Raw genomic sequence first — 20,775 nt, 5'->3', positions numbered from 1 at the left:
TTATATACTTACATACTTATTATTATTTTAGAGGTTACTATATAGTTAACAATTCAAGGACCCTCAGATACTTTATTTCAATTCATTCCCTCAATGACTTATCCATTGTGTTACACATTTTAAATCTGTGGATGTTTACTCACAAGTGATTTTTACTTTTTTTTAAAGTTAGTCTTCATTAGGTGATTATCATTGTTACCATTTTTGATGCTTTTCATTCCTCCCTTCATTTACAACCTTTTCTCTCAGATCATTTCTTTTTTCCTCCCTAGAGAACATATTTCAGTATTTCCTTTTAGCATTGGTTTGGTGGTGACAGATACCTTCAGGTCTTTTTTTGTTTGTTTTTGTTTTTTTGGTGATCTAAAAATGCCTTTTCACTATCATTCTTAAAAGATGTTTTTGCCAGGGACAGGTTTTAGGTTGGCATGTGAGCACATTAAATTAATCATTCTGCTGTTTTCTGGCTTTTATCTATTGACAGTTGAATGTCAGTGTAAACGTTACTATTTTGAAGGCAGTTTGACTGTTTTCTTTGACTGTGTTGAAGATTTTTTGCTTTGTCTAGAGTTTTTTGCAGTTTTACTATGATCTCTCTAGGTGTGCGTTTCTTTTTATTTATCCTGCTTGGTGTTTGTTGAGATTTCTGAAATCTGTGGATTGATATCAGTTTTGGAAAATTCTCAACTGGCTTTCTATATTGGCTAACATGCCCACAGCAAATGTAGCCCCCAAGTTTGGGCCCATGTCTCTAGAATTTTTTTCTTCTGGATCTTGGCCTGTTCATTTCTAACTACTTTGTCTGCTCTTCCATATCTTTAAACATATTTTAAAAGTATTTTCTCCAGCTTTTTTTGATGTCCGCAGTGGAGGGTTTGAATGACCTAATTTGCTGTTAACCTGTGATTCCTTAGTATTGGAATAGAATTCTGTTTTGCTATCCATAGAATATTAGTTATTTTTAAGGCTTCTTAGATACGACTGTTTCACTGGAGAGAGAACAAACACTTGCAGAAGGACTACTAAGTATTGGGTCCTTTCAGTACTTTATTTCATCCTTAGAATTTTTTAAGATATTAGTCCCATTCTATGGTTGAGGAAACTGAGTCTCAGGGTGATTAATGCATCTAGGGACTTGTAGTTGCTAAGTGGTAGCATGGCATTTGAACCCAGGCCTTACTGAAAGCAGTTCATGCATTATGATACCAAGTCATGTTGCTATTAGGATGGAATAGAAATTAAAGTCTGACCCATTTGCTCTTAAGTTTGTGTATCAGGGTAGGACGTGGCTAGATTTTTCAAGAGCTTGAATCTAAATTTTACAACCTGCAGTGTCTTGATTGTTCTACTGTGTTGTTATGGAAATGAATGCCTTGATCATTTTTGTTTCTTTCTTGTCTAGCATTATTCCTGTACTCAGGTGTTAAGTTTAAAAAATAAAGTTAAATGAATGAGTCTGCTTATAGTTTGGGGACTATACTATAGATTTAAGAGGCAGGTTAAGAATTTAGCTTATTAGTGGGAAGCAGCCACATAGCACGGGGAGATCAGCTTGGTGCTTTGTGACCACCTAGAGGGGTGGGATAGGGAGGGTGGGAGGGAGAAGCAAGAGGGAGGGGATGTGGGGATATATGTATACTTATAGCTGATTCACTTTGTTATACAGCAGAAACTAACACACCATTGTAAAGCAATTATACTCCAATAAAGATGTTAAAAAAAAAAGAATTTAGCTTATTATCACCATGGTGACCTATAACTCAGTGATTCTTTTTTTTTTTTTGCGGTACGTGGGCCTCTCACCACCGCGGCCCCTCCCGTTGTGGAGCGGACCAGGGCACGAACCCGTGTCCCCTGCATTGGCAGGCGGACTCTCAACCACTGCGCCACCAGGGAAACCCTCTTTTTTTTTTTTTTTCTCCTGTTCTAGTACATCTGAAAGATGTGACACATTGTGAACATGTTCTCATCAAAACAGTAACGCATTGCACAGGGGTTCTCAAGTCAGGGCACTGAGTGTGAAGAGGGGACGTTCTCCTCCAGATAGTCTTAGAGCCTCGTGGGTGGTTGGGGAATGAGGGTAGTTTGCAGAGTGTTCTCAGGTGATTCTGTTGACCCTTCCGTATCCCTTCTACCCAACCAATTGAGAGTCTCTACGTGACTTATAGTACTGTGCAATTCTGGATTTTGTCAGTTTGTCTTGATTTGAAATATTGTCTTCATAATATATGGAAATGTCTTAAAGTCTTAAACATTACAGTTTCTCAGATATGTCCCATATTCTCTCCAGCTTCTATGCAGAACACAAAAATGTTGGGTCATACCACACATCTTGAGATTTAGTTACTCATTTCTCTTGCCCTTCCTCAAGGAGGTGGTAATTATTGAGAAGCCAGTGTGGTAAAATTTAGCTCCCATAGATATTCATTAAGGTGCTGCAAAATCTCTAACTCAGAATTTACTATTCCATTCTCATCTGTTGCTAAGTTATACATTGTTATTGAATTTTTTTTCATTTGTTTTTTATAGAGTTTACATTTTTCCCTACAAATCAAATAGAACAGTAAAAATTATTATTTATATTCAGGGAAAGTATTATTTTACCGTCACCTGGTTAAGAACCATTACAAAGGAAAGACACACATTTCATTACAAACCTACCATTGTTTCAGATTCATTTAACACAGTTACTATTTTACATCATATTTTACTAAAGAATACAGTTATTGCCATTTGTGTATTTTGAAATAAAATTTTTCCTTCTTAATATTGGTCAAAGTTTTATTTAAAATGTGTAATCAGGGCTTCCCTGGTGGCGCAGTGGTTGGGAGTCCGCCTGCCGATGCAGCGGACACGGGTTCGTGCCCTGGTCCGGGAGGATCCCACATGCCACGGAGCGGCTGGGCCCATGAGCCATGGCCGCTGAGCCTGCACGTCCGGAGCCTGTGCTCCGCAACGGGAGAGGCCACAACAGTGAGAGGCCCGCGTACCGCAAAAATAAATAAATAAAATATGTGATCACATTTTCATTTTAAAAAATGGGTATTTTGAAGGTTAGGTTGCTTGGGAAGCTAAGTTAACAAAGGAAGAGGGGTTTTAGAAAGCCTAGAGATAAATAGATCCTCATAGTAGGGGTAACAACAGAGTTGGACCAATAATAAAAGCGGGGCTAAAGAGGGGGAAAATCAGCAAGAAGGAAACAGTTGGATTAGAAATGAAATAGGAAGAAAGCTGAATTTGAGAAAACTAGAATAGTAGAATACATACAACCAATCTGCCAAAAGGGATAAAATATACTACTTACTAACTGTAGTTTGAGAAATTTTGACCCTGAAAAAGGACTGTATGTTTTAGGGTGATTTTACTGAAGTTTTCCAGAACGGCATTTTTCACTTTATTTAACTGGTTAGTAATGTGCTCATGATTATACGTATGCTCAACTTTTAGGTTTTTTAGTGTCCTCCCAAAAGAGGAATTATATATTTATAGTAATATTTCATGTATCTGGAACAAGACCAGATCTAGCAAACTTCTCCTATTTGAAAGAAAGTCAAGCATTAGAAAACCAGGAATAAATGGAAAAAGACCTAAAAGGAGAAAAACAATTTATAAAGCCAGTGTACTAACACTTAGGTATTTTGCTTCTTAGTTTGGGCCCTGGGTATTCTTTTCTTATTTCAAAGGCATTGTAAGTTTGTAACAGAAACTATTCTTAGTCTTACACATATTTGAACAAGTTTGCTTTTTCAATTTTAAGCCCATAGCCAAAAGCAGCAAATCACACATCAGAACTTGGAGAGTGTATTCCATAGGCAGGCATACTTACAAGCAGTGTACCTGACAGCTGAGGTGGCATTGAAAGAGACCAAATATTTGTACAAAACTGACATAATTCAAAATTTACACTATTCTGACTCCATTTAGTAGAGGTATATAGGGTCCTATCTACCTTGGTAACTGTTGGAGGCATCATTAGAATGTTGGTTTTCAGAGCTGGTATACTTTCTGAAACAACATAAACTATTGACATAATTATTTTCATTATATGAACTAGGAACAATTTTGCCAGTAGAAAATATGACTATATTATGTGTATGTAAGTCCTTCCTACAAATGTACTTTGAAGAAATTGCATTTCTAAGTTTTAGGCTAATATTAGTTATTGTTAGTTTATTTTTGTCATCTGCTAGTATTATGAAGTAGTAAGCACCATTGATTTAAGAAAGAATTATGAGAGAACAATTTAAATTAAAAAAAAGCTTTTATCCATTGATTTAATTTTTCTTTGGGAAAAACTTGGGGAGAAAATAGTCTTTTTATTGTGGTAGTTCATTTTGAAGGCATACAGTCTAGAAATATTTCTACAGAATTAAAAGTTTTAGAACTGGAAGGAGCTTGGATAATCACGTAGTCTAGTGTTTCTTTACCTTGGCTGCACATTTTAAAAGCTTTTCAGGTGATTCTATTGTGTAACTAGGAATTGAGGATTTTATATTGCTACGCATTTTAAATGGAATATCCAGTGATGTTTGAGGATATGCAAAACTTTGGAAAAATATGATTCCTATTTCTGTAGTATCACCTTCATTTGATGTGTACCATGGCCATTTTTACAGTATGAGAAAGATAATACTTATTCTGTAATGCTGTTAAATGAAGGATTAATTCAGACAATTCATGATGTCCAGTATATAGGAGGTACTCAGTAAATATTGATGGTAATGAAGATGAAGGTAGTACGCAATTGGAATGTGTAAATGGAAAGAGAAGTCAGATTAAGGAGAATTTGAAAGAAGATTAGCAGGTTTCAGTTACTGAATACATATGCAGGATAAGGAAGGAGTTTGGGGACTCGAGTGACATTAATGCCATTCCCTAAGATCGAGTATGTATGCATTTAATTTTCTTTTGTCAGTATGGAAGAAGGCAAAGCATATATTTGTAGAATCAAGTTTTTTTTTAACATCTTTATTGGAGTATAATTGCTTTACAATGGTTTGTTAGTTTCTGCTGTATAACAAAGTGAATCAGCTATATGTATACATATATCCTCATATCCCCTCCCTCTTGCGTCTCCCTCCCACCCTCCCTATCCCACCCCTCTAGGTGGACACAAAGCACGAAGCTGATCTCCCTGTGCTATGCAGCTGCTTCCCACAAGCTATCTATTTAACATTTGGTAGTGTATATATGTCCATGCCACTCTCTTACTTTGTCCCATCTTACCCTTCCCCCTCCCCGTGTCCTCAAGTCCATTCTCTACATCTATGTCTTTGTTCCTGTTCTGCCTGAATGTTCTTCAGACCGTTTTTTTGGTAAGATTCCATATATATGTGTTAGCATACGGTATTTGTTTTTCTCTTTCTGACTTACTTGACTCTGTATGACAGTCTCTAAGTCCATCCACCTCACTACAAATAAACTCAATTTCATTTCTTTTTATGGTATGCATTTAATTTTAAAAGAAGGCTGAAAGTTGATTGGAATTACTTGTCTTGCTTTTCACTTAATTCATTATGAGCATTGTTTAAAGAAATCTCTAATTTAATCAGATACACTTGAATTTTAAAAGTATTAAAGATCATTTTTGTTTAATAGGTGTTCTGTCCAAAAAATAAAAGTCTTAACTATTAATGAAAATTGGTTAGAGGGAGTAGCCTTACATTTTATATATTTTTTATTTCCTAAATTTCATTTTTTGGTGATACCACACTTGATGTTTTGAGTTAGCATTGGGCACTTGATCAGCCTTTCCTTACACAAGTGTCAGTAAAAACGATAATATATTTGTCTTCAGGTTCAGTGACTGCTGGCAGAGCATCCATCTGTTAAGGTATTTCACTGACTAAAATTTGATATTATAGGATTTACTGTTTACAGGTGTGATCCAAGTGAAGTGAAGGAACACGTGGGAACACGTGGTTAGAGTTGTGGAACATTTTAAAGATTAGCAGAGTTTATCTCATTTATAAATTTTAACTTAATTTTTAGCACAGGTAGTACTTTGATGTGGTTAGAACATTAAAAACTACAAAAAGTCATACAGAAGCCTACTTGCACCTCTGTCTTATACCTGCTTTTTATGCAAATAAAAGCCAATGTAAATACATACTTTCCCCTTCTTTTCTAGGCAGGTAGAACCTTGATTGCCATACACACTGTTCTGTACCTTGTCTTTTTATTACAGTTTTCTTAATGAAAGCGTTTAAGTTCTTATTTAGAATTATGGAAAGAACTTTTCTTCAATATTGTCATCATTTTCAGCATGTCTTAAGTGTTTGATGAACATGATCATATTTATTTGGTCAGTGTGATAATGTTGAAACTTGTATTCTTTAACTTCTGTGATAGTTTTCTTTTTTACCTTTCTAGCTGCTCGGCTCCCTGTGTTTTACCTGCCTATCAAATGTTGATGATCTGTACTTGAACAACTTTTTATTATACACACCCGTCCTGGGAGATTTCACCCACACTCCTGATTTTTTATATTCTTGACTTGATGTTCCCCTCCATATTCTTGGCTCCCAAATATGTATCTTCTTGCCCAAGTGTGCCCCATGAATCTAGCTTCTACTTGACATAACCAGTTTGGATATGCCTCCACACAGTGTAGGCAAAAGTCATCCGTCTCAGTTCCCCCTCTGTTCCCTGCTGTTAAAGGAAAAAAAAGTGCACAGCCATTTTGCTATTTCCTATCTCAAGTGAGTAGTGTGAACACTGAGTTCTTTTAGTCAGAAACATAGTGATCATCTCAGACTACTCCCCTTTCTTTCACCAGCCACAGCTGTCTTCTTTCTCTTCTACCTAATAAAGTGCTGCAAAATAAAAGGTGTCTAATTAAGACATTTTGGTATTAAAAACAGAAGCAAGACTACAGGTGAAATGGTCTTTTGAAATGTGTATTTTATATGCCAAAAAGTTCTATAAATGATATTAAAGACAGCAGATAGTAATTCTATAGTACACTTATATGCTATTTTAGAATTATGTATATTTAAAGTACATTTGAAACATAGAAGTAATTAGTTCTGTTGAGGATTAGGGAAGGTTTCCTAAAGGAGATAACCCTGTATTTCATAGAGAATTGATTTATGGGGGCACATTTCTCTACATTAATGTATGATAGGGAGCATTTTGCCAACATTGTTGCCTATCTTGTCTTTTTAGAATCCTAGGAAAAATCATGTTAACTATTTGCTGGATAGCATATATAAAATTCAGAAGACTGTCTGAGTCCAAATATGTAAAGAAATTGGATATATCTTACTGCGAGAAATACAAATGTGTGTGTAATTTTCTTGCAGAACTATATTAGTGAATGAAGCTTATAAATGTACTAGAGAACCTAAGGGTTGTCCCTTTGTTATTAATTGAAAATAATGTATCTAGCTCACCTCTATAAAGAGCAGAATTTGCCATATAGCTAAGAAAGTAAAGAACCTAAATGTTGGAAATTAAGTAATTTATTCTTATTTGCACAGAATAAGTACAGAAAAGTATTTGTACAGGGTTGTTTAAGCATTATTTTTATTGGCAAAATAATGAAACAATATAAGGAAAAACTGTCAGTAGTGAGGATGGGTTAAAAACTGTTATATCTTATTCAATTGAGTTCTGTACTTTTGCATGAGATTGAATTATATGCTGATATAGAATAATACCTACAGTAGAGTTAATAACAGGATAGTGTGACCCTACTTTTAAAAACTAAATATATGTTTATATATATGAATTTTGAAAAAGATTCTGGAGATGTGCATACCAAGCTTTTAGCAATGGTTCCCGTGTGTATTGTTTCTATTTTTATAATGATTACACATTATTTTTGTAATTAAGCCAGACTGGTATAGATACAAAAACAATATTTAAAAAATCCAAGATCAAGCATATATATATTTCTTCATTTTTTTAAAGAAATGTATTTATTTATTTATTAGTTTTGGTTGTGCTGGGTCTTCATTGCTGCACACAGGCATTCTCTAGTTGCAGTGAGCAGGGGTTACTCTTTGTTGCGGTGTGCGGGTTTCTCATTGCAGTGGCTTCTCTCGTTGCGGAGCACGGGCTCTAGGTGCGCAGGCTTCAGTAGTTGTGGCTCGCGGGCTCTAGAACACAGGCTCAGTAGTTGTGGTGCATGGGCTTAGTTGCTCCGCAGCATGTGGGATCTTCCCGGTCTAGGGCTTGAACCTGTGTCCCCTGCATTGGCACTGCGCCACCAGGGAAGTCCCAAGCCAAATATATGTTTCTTAATGGGCGGTATTATTACAACTTTAAGAAAGGCTTAGGGCTTCCCTGGTGGCGCAGTGGTTGAGAGTCCGCCTGCTGATGCAGGGGACACGGGTTCGAGCCCCGGTCCGGGAAGATCTCACATGCCGTGGAGCGACTAGGCCCGTGAGCCATGGCCGCTGAGCCTGCGCGTCCGGAGCCTGTGCTCCGCAATGGGGGAGACCACAACAGTGAGAGGCCCGCGTACCGAAAAAAAAGAAAGGCGTAGAGTCCTATCTCCCAGTGTTTCCGGAGTAGATTAGTTTATTTATTTTTTTCTTTTCTTTTGAAAGAATACTCTAGAGAAATCTTCTGGTCTGTGAAGAAAAAGACATTTACTTTTTGTTCTTTAGATTATATGGTTCTGGAGTGATTGTTTAGTGGTTAACATCATCAGGGTCTGGAAGACTTGGTTTTTCAGAGCTGAGACAGTGTAATGTTGGATTTGTTATGGTAAAAATGTTTGCTGTTTCATAAAGTTGAATTTAGTGGGGAACCTAGTACTAAAACTGGGGAGAGTATTTTTAGTAGGTCAGTCATTCTGGGGCCTAAGCCTTTAGGACAGTTGAAGAATCAAAATGCTGTGAAAATAACTGGGAGATATTATTAGTTATGAAAGTTAAACTGATCACATTTTACGATAGGACTGAATATTAGCCATCTTTTTTGGAACAAGGTGCCATATGACAATTTATGAGATTGCTAAATTGAAGAAATCAATTGGTGAGGTCAAAAGCCAGCATAAATTCAAGGCTACCCATGGTGGCATCCTGAAATTTCTTGTAGGCATGAATGAGGAATCGAGGAGACCTTCCTAAACTGTTTCAGATATGTGCAAAATTCATTTTGGGGAGACTGATTTTAGGACTAGGAAGTAAGGTAAATATGATACAGATGGGGCTTTTGGATCCAGTCTTGGTTGACTAATCAAGAGTCTTGTGTGTGTATAGGGATCATCTCTTTATCAACTTTTGGAAGTATTTTATCTGTGTATATGTATCTATATATGTAAAATATGTATAGCCTGTTTTGAATAATTTATTTTTAAATCTCCTATTTCTACATGTCACTTTAGTGCCTCCTTTGGGGAACTATTTTGATGACAGCTATACTAATGATAGTTATACAGATGAAGAATTGTTAAACTAAAATTTGTATTTTTCAGTTTTTTTATATTCTAAAGAAATATTGAATAATTTTATAGTCAAAATTATTTTTAGTTTTATAGTAAATCATTTATATTTGATGGTTTCTTCATTTATTTACTAAATATTAAGTGCCTACTGTGTGTCAGGCAATAGTTTTTGAAACATCAGTGAGCAAAACATTCCTGCTCTCTTGGGTTTTATATTCTAGCAAACGAGGCAAGCATAACAAATAATTAAATCACGTAGTCTGTTGGACAATGGAAAGAGCTAAGGAAAAGGAAAACAAGTAGGAGAGGGAGAGGTGTATTGGAAATACTGGAGGCAGGGGATGGAATTTGTAATATGAAGTAGACTGGTCAGGGTATACCTCTTTGAGAAGGTGACATCTAAGCTAAGACTTGAGGAAGAATGTTTTAGGCAGAGGAAAGAAGCAGTGGAAAGCTCCTGAAGTGAAACTGTGCCTGGCTTGTTGAAGGAACAACATGAAGGCTGTTGTGGCTGGGACAGAATAAGGAGTTTATATGAACAGAACCTATTGTGTAGACTATTGTAAGGACTTTTTCACTCTGAAATCGGAAGCCCTTGGAGGATTTTGAGCCGAAGAGTGAATTGGTATATTTTAATAAGCTCATTCTGCTTACTGTGTGGAGAATTTACTATGGAGAAGTGTGGGTCGGAACAGGAAATCCAGTAAGGAGGCCCTTGCAGTAATCAACATGAGAGAGGTGATGGTGGCTGGTAGCAGGGTGGTAGCAGAAGAGGTAGTGGTAGAAGTGGTCAAACTGTTGAGTATATGTTAAAGGTAGAGATCAAAGGATATGTTGAAAATTGGATGTAGGGGGCAGAGTGTAAGAAGAAAAGTGTCAAAGATGACCCCATGGTTTTCAGAGCAACTGGACGGATGAAATTGCCATCAGCTGATACTGTTGGGTAAAGGGATTTGAGGCTGAGGCAGAGATATCAGGGAGTCAGTGTTGTAGATTTTAAGTTGAGATGTCTGATAGACTTCCAGATGGAGATGAGGTAGAATAGGGAATTTTGACAATTAAAAAACATGAAAATTACCACAAAGATCTGGCCCCTGATTTAATTTTGAAATGCTATATTTTAAAATCATTTTTTCATTTAACAAATCTTTATTGAGTACCGTATTTTACACTAGATGATTGGGGGCTACAGATAGGCAAGTATAATTATGGACTCAGTCCTAACAGAAGTTAACATACAGTGTGGTCGGCAGACATTTATTAAGTAATTACACAAACATTTTAAGTGCCAATTGTAAATGCTACGAAGGAAGGGCATCTAGGACTAAGGGAGCAGATAATGGGGGCTGATGATTCTGGTGGTCTTCCTTGAGGAAATGACATTTGAGGTATAATTTACAGAGAATAAAATTCATTCATTTAAATTGTATAGATGGATTAATTTTGACAAATCCATGTAACCACCACTACAATCAGGATATAGAACAATGCTGCCATTCCAGAAAAGTTTTCCAATGCCTGTTTTTTGCCCATTTTCCATTGGGTTTTCCTTTTTAAAATTTATTTGTAGGGGTTCTTTATTCTAGATACAAATCTTTTATTGGCTATATATATTGCAGATACCTTCTTCCAGTTCGAAAGTTGCTTTTTTATTCTCTTTATGATGTCTTTGGATGAACAGAGTTTCTAATTTAAATGAAATCCAGTTTATCAATCTTTTTTATTTCTTTTCTGTATCTTGTTTAAGAAATATTTTCTTGTATCAGGGTCATGAAGATATGCCTATGCAGTCTTCTAAAAGTTTGTCTATCCATGATTCATTGCAAATTAAATTTGTTTATGATCTGAGCTAGGAGTCAGGGTTCATTTTTGTTCATATGATATTCAACTTATCCGGTACCATTTATTGGAAAGATCAGTTTTTACCCATTGAATATAAGTCGTTTTGTTGTAACGTGACTGTATGTGTTACACTGTTCCTCAACTCTATTCTGTTGGTCTTTTTATTCTTTTGGTTTGTTTATCTGTCCTTGCACCAACCAATATCTTAATTATAGCAGAAGATAGTGTTGTTCTTTGAGTGTCCTGGCTATTTTGTCTTTTGTATTTCCATATAAATTTTACAGTCAGCTTGTTAATTTCTACAGAAAGCCTGTTGGGATTTTGATTGAGATTACATGGAATCTCTAAGTCAATACTGGAGAAACTGATATCTCCACAATATTTAGTCTTCCAGTCAATGAAGATGGCATATCCCTCTGTTTAGTAAACTCCTTAATTTCTCTCAACATTGTCGCAGTATAGAAGTAGCACATATCTTGCTAGATTTGTTCCTAGCTATTCAGTTTTTTTGGATGCTATTATACATGGTATCATCTTTTAAATTTAAATTTTCTAGTTTATTGGCAACATATAGAAATACAGTTGATTTTTATATATTGACCTTGTCTCTAGTTACCTTAGTGATTCTCATAGTTTGTTACAGATTTTCTTGGGGTTTTCTATGCATTCAATCATGTCATCTTTGAATAATAATTATGTCTTTTCCAATCTTTTATTCCTTCTTATTTTTTTCCTACTTTTTTTTATACTACTGATTTGTTTAGTGGTTTATTTATTTTGTTGAATAGTCTTGGTGTTAATGGATATTCTTGTCTTGTTCCTGAATTCTTGTTTTCTTTCCTGAAAGTCCAGTATTTCATCAGTAAGATGATATTGAGTATACATTTTTTTTGTAAACTAGATTTGTTAGATTAAGGATGCTCCTATTAATTTTTTAAAGTCTTTAGTGGTTGTTGAATTTTATCACATAATTTTGCTTTATTGAGATGATTATATGAATTTTATTTTGGTAATTTGGTGAGTTACAATGATCAATTTCAAAAAGTTAAATCAGCCTGCACTCCTGGAATAAATTCCATTGGTTATATAATGTATTGTCTTTTTAATACAGTCTATATTTGATTTGCAAAATTTTGTTTAGGATTTTTGTGTCTGTTCATGAGAAATATTGGCCTGTAAATTTCTTTCTTGTAATGTCATATTGAGGTTTTGGTGTCAGAGTTTTGGTGACCTCATTAAGGATTGGGAATTGTTCTGCATTTTTGTGTTCTCTGGAAGATTGTATATGGTTCATTGAGTACTTGTCTATTTTATTTCCTTCATTATACTACTTTGGGTTTGACTGATGTCTTTTCCTAGCTACTGCACATAGAAGCTTATATCATTAATTTTTCAACTTTTCTTAAAAATGAATTTTAAATATGCATTTTAAAGCTATAAATTTTCCTTTTAGCATAGCTGTAGCTGCGTCTCACAAATTTTGATGTTGCATTTTCATTACCATTCAGTTAAACGTATTTTCTAATTTCCATTGTTGTTTCTTCATTAACAGGTTATTGGTTTTCTGTTATTGATTTCTAGTTTAATTTCACTGTGCTCAAAACATACAGCATAAGATTTCAATCATTTGTTATTTGTTGACTTGCCCTGTGGCCCTGTATATGACCTAGTTTGGTCTATATTCCTTGAGTATTTGAGAAGAATGTGTATTATGCAATTGTTGCATATAGTAGTCTGTGCATGTTAATTACATTGAGTTGTTAATAATGATGTCAAATCTTTCATATTCTCAGGGTTTTTTTTTTCATTTGTTTGTTGTTTTTTTGGTCTCCTTGTTCTGTCAGTTACTAGAAGAAGTATATTAAAATCTCCAACCATTATTATGGATTATTCTGTTTTTCCTTTTACGTTATAGATTTTGAAACTGCAATTATGAGATGTATGCAAATTTATGATTGTTACATTTTTGTTGAATTGATCCTTTTATTATAATAAACTATCCCTTTAGTATTTCTAGTAGTATTCCTTTTTATTTTATTTATTTGTTTATTTGGTCACACTACGTGGCTTGTGGGATCTTAGTTCCCTAACCAGGGACCAGGGATTGAACCCGTGCCCCCTGCAATGGAAGCACAGAGTCCTAACTGGACTGCCAGGGAATTCCCCCAGTAATACGTCTTGATTTAAGTCAACTATCTAATGTATGGTTACATCACCATACTTTTGATTAGAGTTTACATAGTATTCTTTTTTTTTTTTTTTTTTTTTGCAGTACGCGGGCCTCTCACTGCTGTGGCCTTTCCCGCTGCGGAGCACAGGCTCCGGACGCGCAGGCCCAGCGGCCATGGCTCACGGGCCCAGCCGCTCCGCGGCATGTGGGATCTTCCCAAACCGGGGCACGAACCCGCGTCCCCTGCATCGCCAGGCGGACTCCCAACCACTGTGTCACCAGGGAAGCCCCCATAGTATTCTTTTTCTTTTAACACATATGTGTCCTTAAGTTTAAAGTGGATCTCTTGTGAACAGAATATAGTTGAGCGTTTTAAAAAATAATTTTGTTTTTTTATTGAAATGAGGGGTCTATATACATTTAATGTTGAACATTATATAGTAGGCTTTCCGTCTATCACCCTGATACTAGTTTCCTGTTTGTCTCTTTCTGGTCCTTCTTTGAATTAGTCAAGCATTATTTGTTCCTCTCTTCTAGTTTTTTAGTTATACATTTTTTATATGTGCATATGCATTTTTAAGTAGTTGCCTAACAGATTACAATATGCATCCTTGGTTTATTAGATTCCGCTCAAATTTGTACTTTTAACAGTTGCTGAAAAATACAGGAAACTTGCAACAATATAACTTCCTGAATTCTGCTGTCCTTTATGTTAGTCTTGTCATATTTTATACTTCTACATATGTTTAAACTATACTATTCATTGTTACTATTATTTAATTAAATTAATTAATTAATTTATTTTTGGCTGCGTTGGGTCTTTGTTGCTGCACGTGGGCTTTCTCTAGTTGTGGCGAGCGGGGGCTACTCTTTGTTGCCGTGCGCATGCTTCTCTTGTTGCGGAGCACAGGCTCTCGGCGCACGGGCTTCAGTAGTTGTGGCACATGGGCTCAGTAGTTGTGGCTCGCGGGCTCTAGAGCACAGGCTCAGTAGTTGTGGTGCACGGGCTCAGTTGCTCCGCGGCATGTGGGATCTTCCCAGACTAGGGGCTCGAACCCATGTCCCCTGCACTGGAAGGCAGATTCTTAACCACTGTGCCACCAGGAAAGTCCCACTGTTATTTTAAATGTTAATATTTTTATTTATCTACATATTTACCTTTCCATTCCTATTAATCCCTCTAGTTCTGTGCCGTTTTCATTTAGCTGGATGAATTCTCTTCATTTGTTACAGGTTATCTTAGCTTTTGTTCATCTGAAACTATTATTGTTTCATTTTTGTGTTTGGAGGTTATTTTCTCTTAGTATAGAATTCTAGGTTGGTTGTTGATTATTTTCTTTTTCTGTCTTAGCACTTTATAGATGTCATTTTTTCAATATTCTATTTCCATTATTTCTGATAAAAAAATAGGTTTTTAGTCTAATTGCCATTCACCTGAAGGTAATGTGTTTTATTCTCCCTGGCTACTTTTAAGATTTTCACTTTGACTTTGTTTTTTAGGACTTTGAAGTATCTAGCCATGGTTTTCTTCATATCCTGCTGAGGTTTGTAGTGCTTCATACGTTTGCTAGAGACTCATGTCTTTTGTTAGCTTTGGAAAATTCTTGAGCAGTATTCTTATTGCTTATGTGTTATTTTCTCTTCTCTACATTTTTTCTCTTTTTTTGGCTGCACTGCATGGCTTGTGGGATTTTAGTTCCCCAACCAGGTATCAAGCCCATGTCCTTGGCAATGAGAGTACGGAGTCCTAACCTCTGGACCTCCAGGGAATTCTCTCTCTTCTACTTTTGTAACTCCAGTTAGATGTGTTTTAGGCCTTTTCACCATGACGTACATGTCTTTCTTTACATTTTCTGCTCATATTTTCTCTCCTTTATATCTTTTTGATGTGTTGTATTTTCTATATGTTTGTTGCTCCCTTTGACTTAAGAATTCTAGGCTTTGCTGAAATTCTCCATTTGTCCTGTTTGTTTTTTTCCTTGAATATATCAGTCATTTTTAAAGTCTCTCAGATAACTCTAAAATGTGAATGACCTATGTGTCTTCTCCTGTTTTCTATTATTTCTATTTGTTGTCCATCTACTCTTTTTTTTTTAATGGAGATGAAATTCACATAACATGAGGTTCATCATTTTAACCTTTAAAAATACAGGCACCCCTCAGAGATATTGTGGATTCAGTTCCAGACCACCACAGTACAATGAATATTGCAATAAAGCTAGTTACAGAAATTTTTTAGTTTCCCAGAGCATATAAAAGTTACGTTTAGACTGTACTGTAGCCTATGAAGTATGCAGTAGCACTGTGTCTAAAAATCAATGTACATACCTTAATTAAAAAATATTTTATTGCTAAAAAATGCTAACCATAATCTGAACCTTCAGTGAGTGATAATCTTTTTGCAATAGTAACATTAAAGGGCACTGCTCACAGACCACCATAACATATATAATAATCATGAAAAAGTTTGAAGTATTGTGAAAATTATCAAAATGTGACACAAAGACACGAAATGAGCAGATGCTGTTGGAAAAATGGTGCCGATCCACTTGTTCCACACAGGGTTGCCCCAGACCTCTGATTTGTAGAAAAACATGGTATCTGTGAAGCACAATAAAATGAGGAATCCCTGTATACAATTCAGTGGGTGTTAGTATATTCATAGTGCTGTGCAGCCATCACCGTTATCTTATTCTAGGACACCATCACCCCAAAGAAGAAAACTCATGACCAGTGACAGTCAACCTCAATTCTCCCCTCTGCCCGTCCCCTGGCAAAGACTGATCAGTCTACTTTCTGTCTCCGGCTTTGTCTATTCTGGACAGTTGATAGAAATGGAATCATACAATGTATGGCCTTTTGAGTCTGACTTCTTCACTTAGCGTAGTGTTTTCAAGATTTATCCATGTTGTAGCGTGTATCACTACTTCAGTCCATTTTGTGGCTGAATAATATTCCATTGTGTGGATATTTACCACATTTTGTTTATCAATTCATCAGCTGAAGGACATTTAGGTTTTTTTCTACCGTCTGGCTATTATGAATAGCGCTGCTGTGAACATTCACGTATAAGTTTTGTGTGAATGTACGTCTTCAGTTCTCTTGGGTCTATACCAGGAGTGGAATTGCTAGGTCATATGGTACCTCTGTTTAACTCTTTGAGAAACTGCTAAAGTGTTCTCCACAATAGTTGCACCCTTTTACAATCCCATCAGCATGTACAAGAGATTTTCTCTGCATTCTTGCCAACACATGTTACTTTCTGTAGTTTTTTTTTTTAATTATTATAGCCATCCTAATGGGTGTTGGCCATTTATTCTTATTTTTTTTAGAATGCCTTGTAACTTTTAATTGAGGACTTATTGACTTGTTAGGGCTGATCTGTTTCAATTTTTACCTTAGTCCAAGGAGAGGCTTTTTTGAAGTCTCAACAGAGAGACTGAATTGGTTTTGAAGGCCCTTCTGATTTGGTGGGGCCTACACTCCAATCTTTGTCTCCCTCGAACTGGGCAGAAGCTGAAATCTCTTTTCAGCTCTTTTGCTTCCGAACTGCTGTTTTCTGCTAGTTTTCTTGAATTTACCCCTCTTTGTGTTTCTTCCTCTCTGGAACTTGGTTCTTTAATTTCCAGCTCTCTGTTAGCCAAAAATTCTCTCTTCTCTCAGTCTAGTAGGACTGCCACTTTCTACTTGGACTCTATTTTCCTGTTATACAGCAAAGTAAAGGAAAAGCCAAGTTGATTATGGGGCTGATTTTCTATTTTTCCCTTCTTTAAAGAGTTGTAGCCCCCTCTTGTTCCTCTCTGTGTACATTACTCTTCAGTGCCTTCAGATGGTTTCTACATTTGTCTAGATTTTATAACTTTTATTAGCAAGAGGGTTGGTTTGGTACAAGCTAGTCTGTTATGATGGGAACCACGCATATTGATGTTTCATGAATTGAATCACAAGAAAATGAAAAACTGATACCTATTGAGAGTGAGAGCATGAATTTTCAAGAGAAAATCTGGACAAGGATATAGGAGAAAGGAATTTTATTTTCAAGCAAGAGGGCCAAGTCAGCCATACTGAAGGATGGTAAAGGATGATTTAAAGTGAGATATGTGACACTAAGTTGATATTTAGTAAGTTTTTTGAAAATGGAACAAAGTGTTTAAAGAATACGAATTGGATGAAGAATTTAAGATAAGAATTGAAGAGAAAATATTTAATGAGCAATTATTGGATTGGATTTAGTAGTGAAGAAATTAAGATTATGAATTTGGAACGAGTGCTATTAGAGTAGTACTTGGTTAATTTTGTAAATGTTAGTGGTTATTAGGTAGTTGGAGATTTGAGTGTTTACTGTGATGTCTAAAGAACAATGTATATCTGGTAAGTATGCCAGGGAGGATTGTGTTCGCAAAATCTGGGTGGTACAGACACAGTAAACATATGGGCGGAAGAGAATGACTGAAGTTCTAGGAATGGACATTACGTTTAAAACATAAGTAGAGAAAGAAGGCAGAAATAGATTTGTAAAGAACAATACTTCCCTATCCTCTTGTAGGATTAAAAAACTGGGGTTTGGAAAGAAACTATGTGCTTTCTCTACCCAAATATTCCCAAGAAGGGAGCCAGGTGTTATAGAGCACCTTGTATCTGTGTTTTTCCTTTCGCCCTTTTGTGAACTCTCAAGGTTAGTCAGTGATTTTTTTCACACTTTCATTAGGAAATTTGCCAAAGGCATCCTTTTGAGGCAGCTGTCTCTGTACCCTTGGAGGCCATCAGTAATGTTTCCAATCCATAGGAGTAGTCGGCACAAAAATGTTGGGCTGAGCTGAGTCTTTGTGGTTTAAAACATTTCCCCTCCAAAACCAGTCCCCCTCCTCAAACAGTATAAAATATATCACATTTTGAAGCTTCTGGTCCTTAGTCTTTTGTTACTATATCTTTTCAGGTAAAATTCATCATTAATAGTAAATATATCCAAATATATTAATAATGAAAGGAGACTTAATTTTTAAAACATAATTTAAATAACAACAATAGTGGGCACATTAGAAATCCTTATACATAAATAAATAAGAATTCTTTTTATAGAATGTTATAATCTATCTTTTTATAGAATGTTATAATTTTTAACTTTCACTGTAAAGTAGAATATACTTGAATCATGGTGTTCTTTTGGTCTAAGGTGGTCGGATGATATATTCATGCTAACAATCTTGTGAAGTCTTTTGAATCTTGTGAAGCATATTAAATATGATGTTGTTAAGTCCATGATTAAAATGCATTAGAATAAGTTGAAATGCATTTGTGTTTTTGTCCCTATTCAACTGAATAGTATAGGCAACTGTTATACCATATGCATCTTTAGTATATTAGTCTGACTGTTTTTCTTATTTTACTAAACTGTCTTCTTTCAGCCACCCACACAGAATATGCCTATGGGTCCTGGAGGGATGAATCAGAGCGGCCCTCCCCCACCTCCACGCTCACACAACATGCCTTCAGATGGAATGGTAGCTGGGGGTCCTCCTGCACCACACATGCAGAACCAGATGAACGGCCAGATGCCTGGTAAGTTTTTCTCCTCTAAGACATTAACACCGGAGTTGCTTAGCAACTGAAACGACGTGGGGGCTCAAGGGATACTAGATTGTTGATGACAAAACTGCTTTGAATGCCCCCGAGTCCAAGCTCTCTTAGAGTTTGTTAGCTACAGAGCTACGTGACCTGTATTCAGTGTTTATCAGGCTGCCCTTGGGCTTTGATGTAGCTGACACACAGCATTCCTCTGATGAACAGAACTGGCTAAATTTAGTCTGTCTGAAACTATGCAATACAGCTGGCTTTAGAAGCTTTTGGGGGAAAAAAGGCATTGTGCCATGGCTTAAGAATTAAGATCTGTTTATAAAAATGTGTAACATTTCTCTGAGTTTTGTATTTACTTAAAAATTTATTGGTCTCAGAAACAGTATTGCTGGAAAAGACACATGGGGAGAAAAAACAAAACAGGCTCTAAAGTGCTCATGTATTTAGTATTTCCTCATTGGTCTTTTGAAACTGAGTATGCATTTTTATGAATACATATGTTTATAGTATAGTAGAAATATGGAAATTGATATTGAAGCAAAATTAAAAGCTGAAAAGTGTCAGGTTTCTTATATAATGAACCATTTACTATTTATCCATTTTAAGTTTAGAGCCGCTTAAAATATCCTTGAGACCATTGGATGCTTATTTAGTTACCTTTTGCTGGTTTGAATTTTTAATCTGAAAAGTATCAGTATCTTTAAACTATTTTGTTTTTGTAACATCAGTCACACCCATACCTATAATTCATATTTTTACTTTCTAAAGACAAAGGTTGTTTTCATTAACAAAAAGAAAGTATTAAACAAATAGCAATAAAGAGAGTAAATTAAAATAACAGAGCAATTTATTTTTTAAATTAGTAATATTAGCATCCTTAGGATAGTGTTGTCTTAACTGATTATGTTGGTTGGTAGCATTGGTGTCCAGGGACTATGGGTGTAAAAAATGAAGCAAAAGAGAGCACAGAGCAAAAGAGGCCAGATAGCCTGGCTTATAGGAGATTGATGTGTGATGGGTCATGTAGGAGGGCTGTGGTGTCTTGGTGGCAACCTTCTCTTTCCTGCCAAGGCTTCCACGGTCATGGCCCAGTGGCCCTCTACCATGTGGAGGTAGGAATAAAGAGGTAACTACTTGTCTGGTTGTGGTCAGAAGCAAGCTTCTTGCTTAATCCACATCTAGCTCATTAGGACACATTGTTTTTAAAACTGGTGGGGTAGTGCTAATGCAGGTTAGCATGTTAGAGGAGTTTTGTGACTTTTTATGGTGGTACATTTTTTTTTTTTTTTTTGCGGTACATGGGCCTCTCACTGTTGTGGCCTCTCCCGTTGCGGAGCACAGGCTCTGGACGTGCAAGCTCAGCGGCCATGGCTCATGGGCCCAGCCGCTCCGCGGCATGTGGGATCTTCCCAGACCAGGGCACGAACCCATGTCCCCTGCATTGGCAGGCGGACTGCCAACCACTGCGCCACCAGGGAAGCCCGGTGGTATCTTTAATTAGGATTTTGACTCAAGTTCTCCAGATAACATTCAAGCCTAAGGCTGAGGAAGCAAGCAGCAGCAATATAATTATTGTTAACGTGACATTTTCGTTTTTGTGTAAGGCTGTCTGGAGTAAGATATACTCTTTATGAGCCAGAGATTTTCAACCACTTATGACCTAGATTGTCCAGAATACCATAGAGCTTCTAAAACAATTTATAGTTAGAGAGTTTACAGTTAGGTGTAGGAGAAATTGGAAGTCCAGTTACTTATATTGTCTTTATTTAATAAGTTTTGTATAGTATTTAGC

At 36.1% G+C, this 20,775-nt stretch overlaps 1 protein-coding gene across 6 annotated transcripts in view; it reads left to right on the top strand.

Annotated features, from left to right (window-relative positions):
* SS18 (SS18 subunit of BAF chromatin remodeling complex) overlaps positions 1–20,775 on the top strand; it is a 76,028-nt gene that overhangs the window by 18,382 nt on the left and 36,871 nt on the right. For 5 of the 6 annotated variants that reach the window (XM_004311165.4, XM_004311166.4, XM_019930477.3 and 2 more), the window contains exon 4: positions 18,815–18,968. In XM_004311165.4, the coding sequence (XP_004311213.1) occupies positions 18,815–18,968 (154 nt within the window). Of the gene's footprint in view, positions 1–14,909; positions 14,954–18,814; positions 18,969–20,775 lie in introns of all 6 variants that reach the window. The other variant, XM_073790631.1, reaches the window with a different exon arrangement.

The sequence above is a fragment of the Tursiops truncatus genome, chromosome 13, assembly GCF_011762595.2.
Source record: "Tursiops truncatus isolate mTurTru1 chromosome 13, mTurTru1.mat.Y, whole genome shotgun sequence".
NCBI classification, from domain to species: domain Eukaryota; kingdom Metazoa; phylum Chordata; class Mammalia; order Artiodactyla; family Delphinidae; genus Tursiops; species Tursiops truncatus.
This window is presented reverse-complemented; position numbering and strand designations above follow the sequence as displayed.